Below are 18,625 nucleotides of genomic sequence, written 5' to 3'. Positions count from 1 at the left end.
GTCGCCGTCGCCAAAGGTGCAAATATACAAAAACTTCTGCAGAATATTTCTCTCAAAAACTCCAAGGGACTTCTCATCGTTGAAGTAAATTACGAACTGAAAAATGCAAGCGGTAGGAAACGTTGTTCTAAAAATTCTGAAAATATGTTGCATACCTTGATATTTCATTTTAGTTTACGGTCGATAAAGGTTAAGTTGGTTGACCTGGCTAGCTCTTCGGTCTGACCGGTTGATAAAACAGATTACAAAAAACTCCATAACGAAACCTGAAAGCATCTATTCCATCCGCATATGCGCATAAGAAATACAACTATAAGTAATATCTCATTAGTTTGTAATTATGTATAATATACATATGTTTATATTTGTATATATATTTTAGAAATAGTTCTTAACCGGGATAGGCTTTTAGACTAATGAGCTCTGTATTGTGGAAAATGAATGCAAACGACAACAATTTAGAAAGCATTCGATTTTCCTACAGGGAATATCTGAAAATATTAAAATCGTCTGTGAATGTTTGTTCATTTGTTTTTAGATTTGAATGTATATCTTAAATCCATAAAGTATTCAATTATTTGTATGTAAATATACATTCGCACGATGTGCAAATATGTACATATTAATATTTGGGCATATTTCCGCTGCCGACATCAGGGAGCAATGGAGTCGTGCAATTTCCCGCAATTAGTTAGGATTACACTCTATCAAGTATACAGGTTAGCTTAAGAATGATAGAATACAAGATTTCGCAGATTAAAGTGGAAATTGGAGAACAATTTTGCTGAAAACGTCACTTAAAATTTGCTGTGAGAGTGTACTCCAAAATTTCAACAACAATGCCACATTTGGTTTGGTTGATGTATACAATATTAATATCATCGGCCTAAATAACCGCGTTGTTAGTTCTGCCTTTTCCAAATTGGATAAAAAAGCAAAGCGAATGTGTTTGGTGGTGAACGAGAACAAAACAAAGTACACCCTATCATCAAACACACGGTTGGCGCACTCGCGTATCAGCACCCACGTCACTGTTGACAGTTATGATTTCGAGGTTCTAAGAGACTTCGTTTATCTAGGAACGAACATTAACACCGATTCTAATTTCAGCTTTGACATCCAACGTAGGATCTCTAGCCAACAAGTACTACTTTGGACTAAGTAGGTAATTGAGTAGTAAAGTCCTGTCTCGATGAACAAAACTAACACTCTGCAAGGCTCTCTCATGCCCATCCTAAGATATGGCGCAGAAGCTTAGATAATGACAACATCCGATGAGACATCGCTTGGAGTGTTTGAGAGAAAGATTCTGCGGAAGATTTTCGGACCTTAGCACTATGGCGACCGCGTGCTTTGCGTAAGTGGTTTCGCTCCAGTCAAAAAGAAGAATATTTTTAAAACACTAATTTATATTTAAAAACTGGAAGCGACAGGTCTATAATTTAAAGCTAATTAAAACTAAAATACAGGTCGAATCTGCAAATGTTGATAATTTATCTCAAGAATTTTTAAGACTCTCTTTTACTGAATAAAGGCATTGAAATATTGGAAAATATTAAAAATTCCTTTAGAGAACCCAACTCAAAAACACGCGACATTGACTACCATCTTATCATCTTTGAAGTATGCACCCGAATGCACATTTTCTATGTATACGCATGTTTTTCACAATAATTGTCATTCTTTTTCTTTTGGTAATACGGCGTAATATTTCGTTATGAACACAAAAATTCTATAAATACCAAATATTTTGCAGAAATTTTACGTGGCATAAAATTAATCATCAAATTTTCTTATTAACCCTAGAAGGGTACTGTGAGTAAAATTTACTCACATAAGGAATAGATTTGTTCGTAAATCTGCAGGTCGGCCCCACTAGCAGTGCTTGACCCACTCTGTCATTAGTCGGCAGCCGCAAGCATTGAATGGTGTTGTTTGATTTATCGCGCTTGTGGACAATTTAAAAAAAGTTAGTGAGTAAAATTTACTTATCGGTACCCTTTACGTACTAAATTGTGTTAGTCAAATTTATTTATCAGTAACTTACTACGTGTCTAAAAAATATATTTTGTGCTGAATTATGACAACTATGTTTATGTTTTGTATTATGCTACCGTAAAGAAAACTTCAGAGCAAACAAATGGCAGGTCGCGGGCTATCAGAACAAAATATTTTGGATGCAATACTTGAACTAGAATCTGAGGAAGAAGACAATTTGGAGTTGGAGCTTTGTAACTTTGATGAGGATTCTTGGGACAGTGTTGCAGATCCGGAATATCAACCAGAACCGGAAGAATTAAATGATGTCGAAGAAAATTTGATACACGGAATCATAAATGCAGAAGAAGCTGAAAAGGAAGAAAGGGAGGAAACACCTGGAAGCAGCAAACGTGAAAAACAGAAACTTATTGAGGGGAAAAGAAATGAAAGATCAGCTGCCCAAGAAATTTGTGAAACAGAAGAGGTAATTACAATTATTACACCTAGTACCAACAATCTAATCTGTTGCTGCGCTAGGTCAAAAAACTCCCTCCAAAAATATGGTTCACATTCGCCCTGGCCCAACAGCAAATGCAAAAAATTCGTTGTGTCCTGCCAGCTGCTTCAAACTGTTTTTTACCGCAGACATATTGGAAGAGATTTTGGTTTATACAAATAAAGAAATAAACATTCAAAGGCAGAACTATAATGATAAATCTCACGCGGTTTTGTCAAATTTGGAAATGGACGAACTTGAAGCATTTCTTGGTTTGTTAGTCTTGTCCGCTGCTCTCAAAGATAATGACTTGGCAACACATATGATGTTTGACACTACCTACTGTGGGGAAAGGTACAAGGCAACCATGCCTGAGAGAAGGTTCAAATTTATCCTAAATTGTCTAAGGTTCGATGACAAAGAAACAAGAACTGCTAGAAGAGAAATGACCAAACTAGCTCCAGTTTCTTCTATCTGGGACAAACTTCTAAACAATTGCAGAGTGAACTATAAGGCTGGAAGCTATATAACCATTGATGAGCAACTAGTTGGACTTAGAGACAAATGTCCATTTATGATGTATATTCCCTCTAAACCCAACAAGTATGGCATCAAAATTGTCATGTCTTGTGATAGCGGAACAAAGTATATGTTGGATGCCATTGTTTTCCTTGGAAAAGGAAGTGTTCCTCCTGCAATGGCTGCTGGTGAATATTATGTTCTTGAACTGCTGAAAAATGTAAAGGGCACCAATCGAAATGTTACGATAGACAATTGGTTTACGAGTGTACCACTCATTCAACGTCTCCGTCATGAATACAAAATTACAACTGTTGGCACAATAAAAAAAAAAATAAACCACAATTGCCTATTGAAGCTACAGATATAAAGTTTCAAAAACGAGCCGCATCCACTTCATTGTTTATATTTCATGAGGATTTGACAGTTGTATCATACAAGCCCAATAATAATAAACTTGTATTATTGGCGTCTAGTATGCACAGTATGGGTAGTATTCATGAGACCACTGGAAAACCAAAAATAGTGCATGTGTACAACTCAACAAAAGGAGGAGTTGACAGTTTTGACCAGATGTGCCAAAACATTAACCATGGCAGGAAAACCAGAAGGTGGCCTCTAGCATTTTTCCAAAATATGATGAACATAGCTGCAATAAACGCATACATCATTTACGCGCACAACATGTGTAGCCGTGGGCAAAAGCCAGAATCCCGACTTAATTTTATGTTATCTCTACACAAGGAGTTAACGGAAGGATTTCAAAGTAAAAGATTAGCAACTAATACAAACATGAGCCTGGCGTTGAAAAAATCCATTCAGAATATTGTAGGCGCAGACCAAAAGGGGCCAAGAAAGTACTGTAATTTTTGTAGTCATACCAAACGTAGATACACCACCACTTATTGCAATTGTGGATTAGCTATTTGCGGTGAACATGCACAAAAAAGTGCCCTGAATGTGCTTGAAAATCAATTTTTATGTATTCATAATCGTCAAAAATCAATAATAAAGTATTATTTTTGCTTATTTTACATATTTTAATAAAAAATTACACTTATATTGTATTATATGCTGACTTTAAATTTCTTTCATTTAAAACTACTATTTTACAAAATAAATCAGATAATAACGTACAAATTCTGAAGTGAGTAAAATTTACTCATCGGTACCTATAAGCGCCTACAATTTAACCGTACCCTTCTAGGGTTAAATGAAAAGAGAATGGTTTTGAGTGATGGACATCTTTAATTTGACCCTTACGCGCTCTTCTTCTTTGCCTCTTTGTATGTTTACGGCAGCTGCGTTGTTCACAAGTGTCAAATATGATTGACGTACGACGCCATTTGCAAAAACTATAAATCTTCCGATAAGGTGATTAATTATTTTTACACGAAAACAAAAAAAAAAAAACAAAAGAGCAGTGGGTTTATAATTTTACACCCCGTTACATTTAAAAAGAAATCATTGGGGTACGAATTAATAGTGGAAACATCTTCAGTAGAGAAGAAACAACCTTTCAAAGGCTTAAGAGTTTCCTAGTTTTGTCGACTTTGAAGACTACTTACCCCTCTTTTGTAATCCCATTTATCGAAATTCGACCTTTTAGACGGTCTTGAAAAATGTTTAAAAGCAATGCTGGAAAACTTATCAGACTGATAAATACAGCTTTACACAACGTGGACAAAAACTAAAAACAAGTACTTTTTAAACTTTTATTTCACGTATTTCATTTGATAGCACCTCAAGCAATAAATAATAGATGTACACAAATTTATATAGTGGCTTACCATTTATTACATTATTATATAGCCTCCTTTAATCATTATGCTAAAATCACAGACAGCTTGCTCGAGCAAGAATATTTTTGTAATATTTACTTATGTATGTATATTGAAAGCCTCTTTTAATAATTTCTATGTGCCTTTAATTCCGTTATCGCATTAGGCAGAAAGTGCCATTGCGACTCTCTTATTACTACTGAAAGTAGTAAAATATTTGAAAACAAATTCTTTCCGAACCCTTGATCAATCGATAGTAGAAGCTCATCCTTTGGCATCTAACTGCTATCGTTATTAGGGATGTCTGTTTTCTCAAAACCAGATTTCCTTAAACAATTTTTCACTGTCTGTGAACACAATGTGAGTGAAAACTACAAACTGCAGTTTTGAGACAACGTCTCGGTGCAAGTTGAATCCTGATTTAAAGCTTAATTTAGTTTAAGCGTCCAATCTTACAGAGTTAGCTTAAAAATTCGCCTTAGCTAAACTTACAGTGAAAAACTAGCTTAAGAAGCGCCTTTGGCCCAACCCAAAAGTCAATCATTTCATGAAATCATAATCTGCTGTCCGGCGAAAGATCGTTGCCTCGATTTCTTTATTAGTCCATTCCACTAATGGATGTTCAAATTACTAACTAATCTTTTAAGATTTCATATTTGCACAAATGCAAAATTTCTTCGCCTCTTTCAAATCGATGCAGTCGGCGGTGGTAGCATACGAATCCAGACGCGATATATCTCCCACATTTGTAGTGATTGTATTTGAAGTCTTATCATAAACAGCTGTTGCTTGAAATTTTGGCTTCTTCGGATTCGCTTCGAAGGTTATTCTGTATGTTGATTGATTCGATAATTCATACATTTTGATTTCTACCTTCTCCAGGCTCTTTAACTCCAGAAGACTACACTTACTACTGATATTTCTATCATCTAAATATTGATTAATTTCATCGATGACCAAAACAGTTACGTTGGTCGCAGTAGCGTCGGTGCTGGGTAAAACTTTGTATGGTATGCAAGTACACCAGTGTTCGGTGATACCAGCCTCAATGCAGGTACGATTCTCTGGTATTTCATGAAGAATACTTAAGCCCCTCACTGTGTCATTAAGGTAAGAGAATTCAATTTCTTGGTCGGTCTCTTCGAGTATGTGCTTCAGCGTTGCATAGATATCATAGGGTGAAGTTAAACGGTGTTGATTTATTTCCAAAGCTTTCACGAAATCTGGATATTCGTTTCTGTACCATGATGGTAATGATATAAACATCATCGGTAGTCGTTCTTCTAAGAATCCAGATTTTAATTTAAGCAAAGGACCCCACCGCATGCCATGATCAGCAAAGAATATTACAATTGAACGTTCCAGTATGCCACCACTCTCCATTTTCGTGAGATATTCTATCATTTTCATATCCATTGTTGCTGTTGTATCAAAGGAGTTATGACTAAATGAATTTGCCCAGAATAGTCCGAAGAGCGGATCTTCAGGAAAGGCATTCGCAAATTGTAACGCGTAATCAAAAATATATTCGGCTTGATGTTTACGGCCTATGCAATATGCTAAGCCTGCCATCTTCTTCACTTTCATTTGCTTTGGAATTGCCAACATCATGGGCCGTAAATAATAATCCGTTGGTGGTTGCTGGAACCCTTTTTTTAGATAATTAAATGTACTCAATGAGTATATATCTTCTGCATATGCTGTTTTGTATCCAAACTGCTTAAAATTATTCCATATTAGATTACAAATAAGTTTATTTAGACCGCCTACAGATTTGGGTTTACATTTGTCTGTAGCTGTTGTTGAATTATATGATGTCATCAGAGCCATTAAATTTGGAAATGTGTTATCACCAATCTACTTGTAATAAAAACAAATGAAATAAATAGCAGGGAATTAATACAAATATATATTGAAATTGAAAAAGTACTATAGGTATATAAAAAAAAGTATATAAAAAAAATTAAAAAAGTGTTTGTTAACGCACGAAAAAAAATTGAATGTTTGTAAGTTGGGTTTAAATGAAGAAGGCTTAATTAAAAGCACAATGGGAATTTTGACAGTTATTAATATTTCGAAAGTGGACTTTGCTGTATTTAGTGGGCAGAACAGCTATCACGTATCTTTCAACAAATACCAAAAATGTTGCTCAAACGAACTTTAATGCTGACTGTAATAATAGTAGAATTATTTGAAAGACGTGCAAAGCTGAGATCGTATCAGAAGTAAAATTTTCAAATGTTAACACTGCAACTATCAACAGTTGTTACATATTTATTCCTACTAAACCGGTAATTTTGACCGGTGCGATATTTAGTTGTTAAAATATAAAAATAAAAAAAAAAGTTTTAAATAATATAAAATACATATTCGAATACCGCAGGCACAGTATTATTATTATTTTTTTATTTAGGTTTGGTTATTATGCGTATTACAATGCATTATCACATACATACATGTTTTTTATAACCAACACATATGCCCATAGTTTTATTTTCATTGCGAAAACCTATTCATTTATTTCTTATATTAGAACTTTTCAGTTGTTTCGTGATATATTTTCGCAGGTTGTGTCGTTGTGAAAACCTTTGCACTGATTGCCGCTAAGTCGAGAATGTTAAAAAATACTTGAAGAGGCCATCTTCTAGATCCTGAGTTCACACACACAGTAGAAGTACTTTTTTAGATAAAAAATAAAAATAAATAATTGGCCCGTACACTTCTGTTAGGTATTTGGCCGAGCTCCTCCTCCTATTTGTGGTGTGCGTCTTGATGTTGTTCCACAAATGGAGGGACCTACAGTTTCAAGCCGACTCCGAACGGCAGATATTTTTATGAGGAGCTTTTTCATGGCAAAATACACTCGGAGGTTTGCCATTGCCTGCCGAGGGGCGACCGCTATTAGAAAAATGTTTTTATTAATTTTGCTTTCACCGAGATTCGAACCAACGTTCTCTCTGTGAATTCCGAATGGTAATCACGCACCAATATTCGTAAATACTAAGTACACGAAAATTATATTATAGAACAGAATAAATGTAGGAATTTGCGCATTGTGAAAAACGATTTACCCTATTTCAAAGTGTTTTTCTGTATTGATCACATGTTCTGGTAAAGAAATGCCCAATGGGCACCTTTGAAAGCCCTTTGGGACATGTAGGAAAAATTGTATCTTACGACTACTCGAGTACCGTCACTGAAAATATAGTCAATGGAAGCGGATAAAAGCACATTTCAGTTTATGCTTATTGCAAGAAAACGCGAGCGTCGTTTTCCACCTGAACTGTGTGCAAAAGCAAGTCCAAGAGGGTAGACATTCTTAATATTCGATATAAAGTATATTATTCCAATCACAAACTTACTTTATTATATCCTTGCATTTCGAACCATCGATTATTTTGCAGATATTTAAATGTCTCCGGCATGGTACGGCGTAAGTTAATGCGCGAAACGCTATCAATGCCCAATAGCAATACACTGGGCTTCCTTTTCGTTAAGTGGAATGAAGTGGCGGGTACGTTGTTAGAACTGTTCGATTTAAGCTTTGGCTGTTGTATGAACGAAAACGCATCCTTTTGGATTACATGCTTCGTATTGTTGGCTATATAACATTCTGTTATTATATAGTCTATGTGCTGTGGCACCATGAAGTTCTGGTGAAATATGGAGCAAGGAAGTAATCTAAAAGAGGTAAAAAAGTAAGTGTGGGTTAGTTGTTAATTATGAAAAAGTACGACGTTTTTTGATAAGCATCTAGAGATGTGATGAGGGTGCCTCTATCTACTCAGCTTATACTGCATTTTCAAAAATATTTTTGTATCCAAAACAATAATTTTAAATCAGTAATGTTTTTATTTATTGAAAACTTGGGTCAATACATTTTTGTTTCAGTCGTAACAGATAGCAGACAGATTTGACAACATGACGAAATAGTGGGTTTCAACGATCTGTATTTAATATAACACCATAAATTGTGGGAAGAGAGTTTTTCGGTAACCCATGGGCAGGCAATAGAAAGTAACTGCCTGCATTTCTAATTCAAAAAATCCTATCCGTTCGGAGGCTGTATTATTTGTACATCGCTTCATTTGTACTAAATGATAACATCAAGACGCGCATCGCAAATCGAAGAAGAATGTCGAGCAGACATCCCAGAAAGGATGATGATGCGCCAATTAAACTTACGCGTATATGTAGGTGTATTTGGGAGATTTGAAGGATATGGCAAGCACTAAAAAAAACTTTTTTTTTATGAGAATACGAAAATGTCAAATCTTGGTCGCGTTTAGTTAGGCATAGGTGAACTGGTACTGGCTAGCAATGTTCAGCCCTCCAATTTAGGAATATGTTACATATGTAGGTCTAAATGAAGTAAGTGGGACTGAAAAACTCGAAAAAATTAAGAAAGTGGAGCCAAAGGCACATAGAACAGATAGAAAACACGACATATGCATATACATATACCTACAGTTCGGCTCACTTGATTAGAAGCAATAATTTTTATGGTTTAAAATAGCTATTAAAGCAACCGTATTTGATCTAATAACGCAATGATTGCCTACATTATTTGTGCAATAAAGATATGAAAATTGATCGTGTTCTTAAGCATTCTTTGCGTTTGGCCGACAACTTTTTAATTCTATTGTAATAAAATGGGAAAAAGAAAGGTTTAACAGAACGCGATAAATGTCAAATCAATATCTTAACCTTAACCAAATTGCTAAAAAGATCGGTCGAAGTATAAACGTTGTAGATCTTCACGTGAAGCAAGGTAACTCCTATGGCAAGAACTACAAAGGCAGAACTGCAATGGCTTTTGCATCGAAGAATACCCGCAAAATCCTTATGATTGCATCAAATTGCGCCTTGTAACAGTAAAAAGTACAGAAATTGCAAATGTTGCAGCCAACAGATCCATTGTTCGAAGAGCTATTCTAAAAGCGCCACATCTGAAGCATACAAAAATTCACAAAAAAATAAAAAATAAAAACACCATTGAATTAATTAAAGAAAGCACATAGCTTGGAGTTTTGTTATAAATAACGTTCTCGGCGAATGGAAAAATGTGTAGGCGAAAAGAAGTTGAATCTGGATGGGCCCGATGGATACAATTACTATTTCCTTGACCGATTTATATAACATTTAATATATTGCTAATATATTGATTGATTTTAATAATATTCTTACTTTTTAGTCAATCGCAGTAACCTACTTAAAATTATGATCTTTAGTGTACTTCACAATTTCATTAAGTTCTAGAGCTTACAGTGGTTTAATCTTTAATGGAATAGAGCACCCAGATATTTGCATTCAAAAACAAGTTTACCTCCTGTGAGACATCAAATGATAGAAACGGGGTTTTTTTAAATAGCGGCCACTCCTCCGCAGGCAATGGCAAAGCTTCGAGTGAGTTTCCAAGTGCTATTTCTCGAAGAAATATTTGGATTTGTTTACCCTACAGTACTTTAATTAATATAATATTCACACCTCATCTGAATGCTACTGCAACAACAACGCTTTACTTATACACCCAAATTTCGATATATGTCCGCTCTTCATACGGTTTTTGTATTGATGGCCATGGTCAACAACAACACTTTTTCGTATCTGGTTATAAAGCGGGGAACTCGAAAGTTACGTTTTGGGAAATAATTATGTGGAACCAAAATCCTCCTATATCCAAGTAGCTAGCAGCAAAACCTTGACGAATGAGCTTTTTTATTTTAAAATGATTCCGACGACATTAGCTATGTAAAACATTGCATAAAAAAGCAGAAATTGGACGAATATTTTAAGTTGAGTCAATCAACAACAACGGAAGTTGTCCACGATAGCATTTTATCAGAGTAACTGTAATTATTTTTTAATAACTAGCGCTGCATTTGCTTCAGTGTACCTAATTCATTATCATGTAAGCTATTAAAAATTAAAAAATAAAAAATAAATGCTTGTATGCGGATATGGTCATGTTATATTATGGTTATGGTTATGTTATGTTTTAACTTTTTATAGTTTTTTTGTTGGGTAAAAAAGTGAAATTTGTAAAGGTCGAGCCAATAAGCACCAAGAGGCTTAGAGGCTCCTAAAACACTCAGGCTAAAAAGCCCATTATATTTAAAGCTCTGAAAAGAGGCTATATTCAAGGAGGGAAGGAGAAAAGTATCAGAGCAAGTGATAGGAAAGAATAGAGACAGGGATAGAGATAAATAGTCCTGTGAGAATTTTCCAGATTCTTTGGCAAATCTGTAGATATCCTCCAGTTTTAGAGAACGAATATTACTCATTCTCATGACATCAGAACCCAAAACTCGTAGCCGTGCTCTAGCAAAGGTCTTCTCCAAGCACGACAGGCACATTGGGTCCTCAATGATTCCAATACTGGTCATACGCTGACCCCATGGGTTGTGTCCTGTAATGATACCGACCATCAACCGACGTCTTTCCTTCCAAGTTTTAGTAGCCCCTCATTGTCCTCGAACACGCCCATTGTGTATTCGTCAGCTTCCAGCCCGGCTTCAATCTTACTAACAAGATCGTGCAAGGCTGATTCACATAATTTTCCATTCGTTCTAGACTTTTCAACACGAACGATGTCAAACTGATTGGTCTAAAACTTTTTGCTAAGGAATAGTCGTCTCTTCCTGGTTTCGGAATAAATACTACTCTTACGCGTCACCATTGGGATGGTAGTGCAAGGCAGGCTGTGAAGATCCTTTTCAGGGCCTCAATCAGCCTGTCTCCTCCTTATTTAAGCATTGCTGGATATATTTCGTCAGGTCCAGAGGACTTAAAGTTCTCAAAGGAAGACAAGGAAAACCTTACCGATTCTTTTGTCACTATCCGACTAGCAATATACCAGCATGCCTCTCTCTACTTCAGAGAGAGAGTTCTACTACCCGGAAAATGGGTTTCGAGTAGAGCATTAAACGTTTCCAATTTGGAAATGGTGTATGAACCATCAGGTTTTCGAATGGGGTTCAGTCTTACTGAGTGATCTAGATGAAGGACCTTACAAAGTCTCGCTGTTTCCCTCATTTCTTCGACGTTACTGCAAAAATTTCTATAGGATTCAAGTTTGAATTGCCGTACTTTTTGGTTATATTCTCTCTGTGTAAGTCGATGATTAGCCCAGTCCTCTTCTGTTTGGGCCTTTAAGGCCTTATTAAGAAGTTTTCTGAACCGTACACGAAGTTTTGACAGTTCAGGGTTCCACCAAGAAACCACTTTCCCCTATCTACTTTGCCTGAGTGGGCACAGTTCCTCAAAGCATTTGATTAAAGTACCTTCTAATTTTTTAGTAGCATCTTCAATCATTTCCATTGATTTGAGTTTTTACAGGTTTGATAATCACTCTGTTACAAGCTTACCATACCTGTCCCAGTCCACATTTCGAGGATTCCTACCGAAAGGTATTGATATTGTATCAATTCCCAGTCGGAATTCGATAAGACGATGATCAGAAAGAGAACCCCTCTTCCAGTAATAGCGGATTTCTGCCTGGTGCACGACTATACTCCCCAGAGAGTCGTGTCAAGATCTTTGTTCTGAACACGGATGCGTGTGAGGAGTTCTGCTGAACTACAGGAAGGACACGGAATCCAGGCACTCGCTCATACCAGGCTTTCTTTGCTACTCTCAACAAGACTGAACGTGCTGTTTTTGCAGACTGGAATTTTTGCTATCTCTTTTTCCAGCCATTCTCGGGAAAACGCATTGGAAAAGTGCACCTTTACGTTGCCGTCCACCACGCTTTTACCCTCGAAAGTCGGGGCGTCTTTAGACTCACTGATAGCTTACCAAAGATAGCTGTCAAGATAGTCTTGCTGCCCTTTGGACAGTAGACCGTCTTGTTTGTCGGTATGTATCTCCACCGTCATTGCCTTTGCTGCCATTCTCGCGAATGATTCGCCAGACGTTGACGGAAGAGTGTCATTCGACGTTTGAGGTCCCTTAGCCTTTGCCTTGTCAGGTAAAGGTTTGTCTGCCTTGAATTGGGTCGGGGAGACAGGCATTTTCGACTTCCGTCTCTCGACTTTCCTCTTCTTTGCCTTTCTCCTCTTCCCGGTCGTTGGCATAGACCCCGTTTCGTTTCTGGAAGAGTGCAACGCTACAGAGGAATCCTCTGTTCTGCCACGCTTTCCCGTTTCCATTACACGTGTCGAAGTTGACGGAGCTTGAGTACTTACTTTAGCTAATGCTTCGGCTTGCTTCGCCTTCTGACTTCTTCATTTGATCTGCCTTGCGGAAAGACCAACACCTGCGTTCGACTCTCCAATAACTTCAGTCTTTTTACCGGTACTTACCTGATTCGCACCAGGTTTGACCGTTGTAAAAGACTTACTCGGTACCAGAGATCCATCTGAGTCTACTGAGAGATTGTCCGCCATCTCCACATCCTCCACAACTTGTTCAGTTGCTTCAGATCGTTTCAACGACGGTGTATCGCTTGACTCTCCATTGGCATAGCCAATGTGCCATGTTTCACCACTAGTAGTGTGCTTCCTCCGGAACCCTGGGGGTCAGTTCCGGTCATAGGGGGTCTGGGGTTCGGGCCTGCACATCCAAGCCCGAGCTGTCGATTGCTCGACGGGAGGATTTTCCGAAAGTGGGTTACCTCGTGCAAAGAGATCCATAGTTAGCCTCCACATTGTAGAAAATGCATTTTATACCTCCTGCCAGGTTGTCGGTACGGTACTCACCACATAGAGTGGGTACCCAATTCCTATATGGAGCTGCCCTCTTAGTTCGTGGTAAGTTAATCTCCATAACATGGGGTTAACTAACCACTTAAGCCTCATCCCCGCGGCAAGGATACCGACATGACAAGTTTGTTGGGTAAGTAAATACAAAGAATAGCCTGTCTGATGAACTAAAGCCTTTAAACACATATATATAATATTTTTTTATTTAAATCGATCTGATTGAATTCGTATGGATTTAATGAAAATAACGGATTTATTAAATGACCTTTCGCTTTACGAGCAACTTTTTCGGAACGTAACTAGGCCGCTTGGTATGGATGCACACCACAATTGTCAATTACTCACTTGTACTTGTCGTCAGCTGATCCATCACTTCCTGCTCGCACGATTTGTCGATAACAGCAACTAACATTTGTAACACTGGCATTTAGAACCTTTACCGCTCGTTCAATAGCCGGAAAATTCATGTGTAAAAAGTATTGGCGTGCATTTATCTGATAATTGGGCGTAATGAATGCCTCATCCTCAGTGCAGTCGGTGTATTTGAATTTTTTTGGGTTAAAGAGTTTGAGCACTTCCTCTCCGAAGGGATCCACATATGGCACATGACATTGAGAGGTGTATATGAAATATTTCGCTGGCGGTTGCACAATCTTTGTTTTCTTGTTTTGCGTTGCATTTGTGAAGTTTAATGGGGATGCTGATAAACGTTGTGCTTCTGTGGAAGTATGCAAACACATATGTACATGCATTTATAGTTACTTATTTATGAATTTATGAATTGTTAAAACAAACATTAATAATGTAGTTAAATGCGTATTTATTTAGTCCAGATATGTACACTTGTGTTCACAATTTATTTATTTTTTATACATTTTTTTTTAGTTTTTTGTATTTATTTCTTTTGTTATTTTTTTTATAAAAATATAGATTCTACTACAACAAAAACTATATTACTTAAAGCATCAAACTTTGCATAAACTATTAAACCAATGGAGACCCATATGATAACTAATAGCTGTGGCCTAAAAATTTATCAAGACATTCCAGCACCAGTTTTGATGTAACCTGAAAAGAATTGAGAGCCTTGATTGCTGCGTGGCCATCGGTAAGGAAAGCTATGCTACTGTTATCAGAGTTGAGTTCGAGGTTAATGTGAGCGTATCTTTCCATTGTGCAAAGTTTCGCTAGAAAAATAGTTATATTCTTGTCTAGTGCTTCCGAATATCTTTCCCCCGATTTGCAGCCACCAGCCCCTGCATCTTTCTCGGTGAGGAAGGTCTTTTTTATCTTGCAGGTTTTCTTCTTCTCTTCTTAATTGGCGCGATAACCGCTTACGCGATTTTGGCCGAGCTTAATAAAGCGCGCCAGTCGTTTCTTTCTCGTGCTAACCGGCGCCAATTGGACACACCAAGTGAAGCCAAGTCCTTCTCCACCTGATCTTTCCAACGCAGAGGAGGCCTTCCTCTTCCTCTGCTACCACCAGCTGGTACCGCATCGAATACTTTCAAAGCCGGAGCGTTTGTATCCATTCGGACGACATGACCCAGCCAACGTAGCCGCTGGATCTTTATTCGCTGCGCTATGTCTATGTCGTCGTAAAGCTCATACAGCTCATCGTTCCATCGTCTGCGATATTCGCCGTTGCCAACGTGCAAAGGTCCAAAAATCTTACGCAGAATCTTTCTCTCGAACACTCCAAGCGTCGCTTCATCGGATGTTGTCATCGTCCAAGCTTCTGCGCCATACGTCAGGACGGGCATGATGAGAGTCTTGTAGAGTGTTAGTTTTGTTCGTCGAGAGAGGACTTTACTGCTCAGTTGCCTACTTAGTACAAAGTAGCACTTGTTGGCAAGAGAGATTCTACATTGGATTTCAAGGCTGACATTGTTATAGGTGTTAATGCTGGTTCCCAAATACACGAAGTCTTTTACAACCTCAAAATTATAACTGTCTACAGTGACGTGGGTGCCGATACGCGAGTGCGCCGACTGTTTGTTTGAAGACAGGAGGTACTTCGTTTTGTCCTCGTTCACCACCAGACCCATTCGCTTTGCCTCTTTATCCAGTTTGGAGAAGGCAGAACTAACAGCGCGGTTGTTAAGGCCGATGATATCGATATCATCGGCATACGCCAACAATTGTACGCTCTTATAAAATATTGTGCCTGAGCGATTAAGTTCTGCGGCTCGTACGATGCTCTCCAACATCAGGTTAAAGAAGTCACACGACAGTGAGTCACCCTGTCTGAAACCTCGTTTGGTATCAAACGGCGCGGAGAGGTCCTTCCCAATTCTGACGGCGCTGCTGGTGTTGAGCAACGTCATCTTACATAGCCGTATTAGTTTTGCGGGGATACCAAATTCAGACATAGCGGCATACAGGTAACTCCTTTCTGTACTGTCGAATGCAGCTTTGAAGTCGACGAAAAGATGGTGTGTGTCGATTCTCCTTTCGTGGGTCTTTTCCAAGATTTGGCGTATTGAGAATATTTGGTCGATGGTAGACTTTCCAGGTCTGAAGCCACACTGATAAGGTCCAATCAGTTGGTTGACGGTGGGCTTCAGCCTTTCACACAATACGCTCGCTAGAACCTTATAGGCGATAGTTAGAAGACTAATCCCGCGGTAATTGGCACAAATTGCAGGATCGCCCTTCTTATGGATTGGGCAGAGCACACTTAAATTCCAATCGGCAGGCATGCTTTCATCCGACCATATTTTGCATAGGAGCTGATGCATGCACCTTACCAGCTCCTCGCCGCCATGTTTGAATAGCTCAGCCGGGAGTCCGTTGGCGCCCGCGGCTTTGTTGTTCTTTAGGCGCGTTATCGCTATTCTCACCTCGTCATGATCGGGTAACGGAACTACAATTCCGTCGTCATCGATTGGGGTATCGGGATCTTCACATTCTCTATGACATGCGCAGCTGTCACTGTTTAACAGGTTCGAGAAGTGTTCCCTCCATAATTTTAGATTGCTCTGTACGTCAGTCACCAGATCGCCGTCTTTGTTCTTACAGGAAAACGCCCCGGTCTTAAAACCTTCTGTAAGCCGCCGAACTTTCTGGTAGAATTTTCGGGCGTTGTTCCTATTGGCCAGCATCTCAAGCTCCTCGCACTCACGTATTTCGGCCTCTCGTTTCTTCTGTCTTGCAGGTTTTAGGGTTTTTTTTTATCTTGCAGCTCAGTCTTGAAGCATTGAGCTCTCAGGGATTAGTTCAGCAAGAATATCAAACTTCTTGCGGCTTTGATGAATGGCTGATGGTCGTTTTGGTAGTTCTTAGGTAGTATATGAATGCGAAGAGGTGTGGGCTCTAGAAGAAAATTCATTGATGCCGTGGAACATATATAAGTACGCATGTCTCCCGTTATGCATACCCACGCAAGCCTATATAACTTCGTTAGTGTGTTTATTACTGTTATTAAGTTTCCCCGCAATCGATTTAGACATGGTGAATATTATAATGGACTTTCTTGCTATCTCTTCTATGTCTGCCTTTCGTAGTAAATTTTGGTCAAATGTTAACCCAAAAATGTTACTTTCTTTTGTATTTTCATCTCAATTCCATCTAAGTAAATTGATTTAATATAATATAATAATAATAATAACAATAGTCGATTTTGCTGGATCTATGAACAGTCCCACCTTAACACATCACCTTTTGATCTTTTAGTTAGTTTCGACCCTGGTTGAATTCTGTTACATAGAGTTTCTTCAAATTTCCCTCTACCTACTGTCGTTTTGTCTATGTCGTCAGCATAGGCTACTATGATCCACATTAGCGGTGATACTACCCCACCTTACGGGCATGCTCTGGGTGTATTCACCGTTATGCTACCCATCCATTGAGCGAGAGTATTATTTATATACATGTTACCATGACACATGTTCATGGCACATAATATAATATCATGTATCATATTGTGAACATATCACAAAGTTGCGTCTCACGGGTAAACGACACCACACGCGCAAGACTAAAGCGCTGACCGTGCATTTCCCAAACTTACGAATTTTCCCAGCACATGCTGATGCAACGTGACCTGGCCAAATTCTAGTTGTAATATAGAAGTAAGAATATTTTGTAAATTTAGTTTTTAAGTGAACAATAAACAGAAAAGACGTGGACTCCTGTCCACGCAATATTTTTTAAAAACTCAAATTAATAAATGAAAATTTAACTGGCGCCCGAGCAGGGACCGCGCGCGAAAAGTAATAAAAGCCCGAAAAATAAAAAGTACGGCTACGCGAAACGTCGTGAGTAAGCTAGAAAAAATAAAGTGAAGTAAAAGCGACAATTCGCGAGAGACAAGTGGGACAACAAGTGACGCCGAAGGACCCGAGTACCACAGGAAAAAGGAGAATACTGAAGCATCCAACAAACATCCACATGCAGCGCTGGACCCTAATGTGAGATTACTTTTAAGATATATTATTTCTTAATTATAAAAAAAAATATTGTGAAAAAAAAAATTAGTGAAAATTTAAAAAAGAATTAAAGAGTGAAAAAAATTTTTAAACTTTGAGGAAATTAAAAAAATTAACATTTGTAAGAGTGAAAAAATATTTCCATAAAATTTGAGGAAAAACTGATATTTTTGGAAAAATTATATATTTGTAAAATTTGCGGAAAGTAAGAAAATTAATATTTTTGAAAAGAATATTTCGTAAAAATCCTGGGAAAAGGAAAATATTTTTATAAAATTTAAGAAAAACTGATATTTTTTTAAAAAAAAGAAAAAAGTGGAAAAATTATATATTTGTAAAATTTGCGGAAAGTAAGAAAATTAATATTTTTGAAAAGAATATTTCGTAAAAATCCTGAGAAAAGGAAAAAATAGATTTTTTTTATTAGTGAAAAATTTCGTAGGTGATCAATTTTACTTGGAGCTAAAGAGAACAAAAAAAAAAAAAAAATGACAGAATCTGCTGAACAGTTAGTAGAGCAACTGAGCCAGCTCCGGCTTGATTACGGTAGCAATCAGACAAAACCATCCTCTTCCATTAACACTACTGTTGTCGAAACAATAGTGCGCGAAGTGCTCGACAGATTAAATACACCAAACATTACTGAGTTTAGTGGACAGGACTGTAATATAGCTTTAAATGTAGGAAATATGCACGAAATAGACAGGATTCCCGACA

At 37.7% G+C, this 18,625-nt stretch overlaps 1 protein-coding gene across 1 annotated transcript in view; it reads right to left on the bottom strand.

Annotated features, from left to right (window-relative positions):
- Positions 1–5,051: 5,051 nt before the first annotated feature.
- Positions 5,052–18,625, bottom strand: part of LOC129253259 (uncharacterized) — a 29,240-nt gene continuing 15,666 nt past the window's right edge. The window contains exons 2-4 of the mRNA XM_054891558.1: positions 13,824–14,196; positions 8,139–8,457; positions 5,052–6,633 (exon numbers count right to left, since the gene is read on the bottom strand). Coding sequence (XP_054747533.1) covers positions 5,419–6,633; positions 8,139–8,457; positions 13,824–14,196 — 1,907 coding nt within the window. The 3' untranslated portion in view covers positions 5,052–5,418. The remainder of the gene's footprint in view (positions 6,634–8,138; positions 8,458–13,823; positions 14,197–18,625) is intronic.

The sequence above is a fragment of the Anastrepha obliqua genome, chromosome 1, assembly GCF_027943255.1.
Source record: "Anastrepha obliqua isolate idAnaObli1 chromosome 1, idAnaObli1_1.0, whole genome shotgun sequence".
NCBI lineage: Eukaryota > Metazoa > Arthropoda > Insecta > Diptera > Tephritidae > Anastrepha > Anastrepha obliqua.
This window is presented reverse-complemented; position numbering and strand designations above follow the sequence as displayed.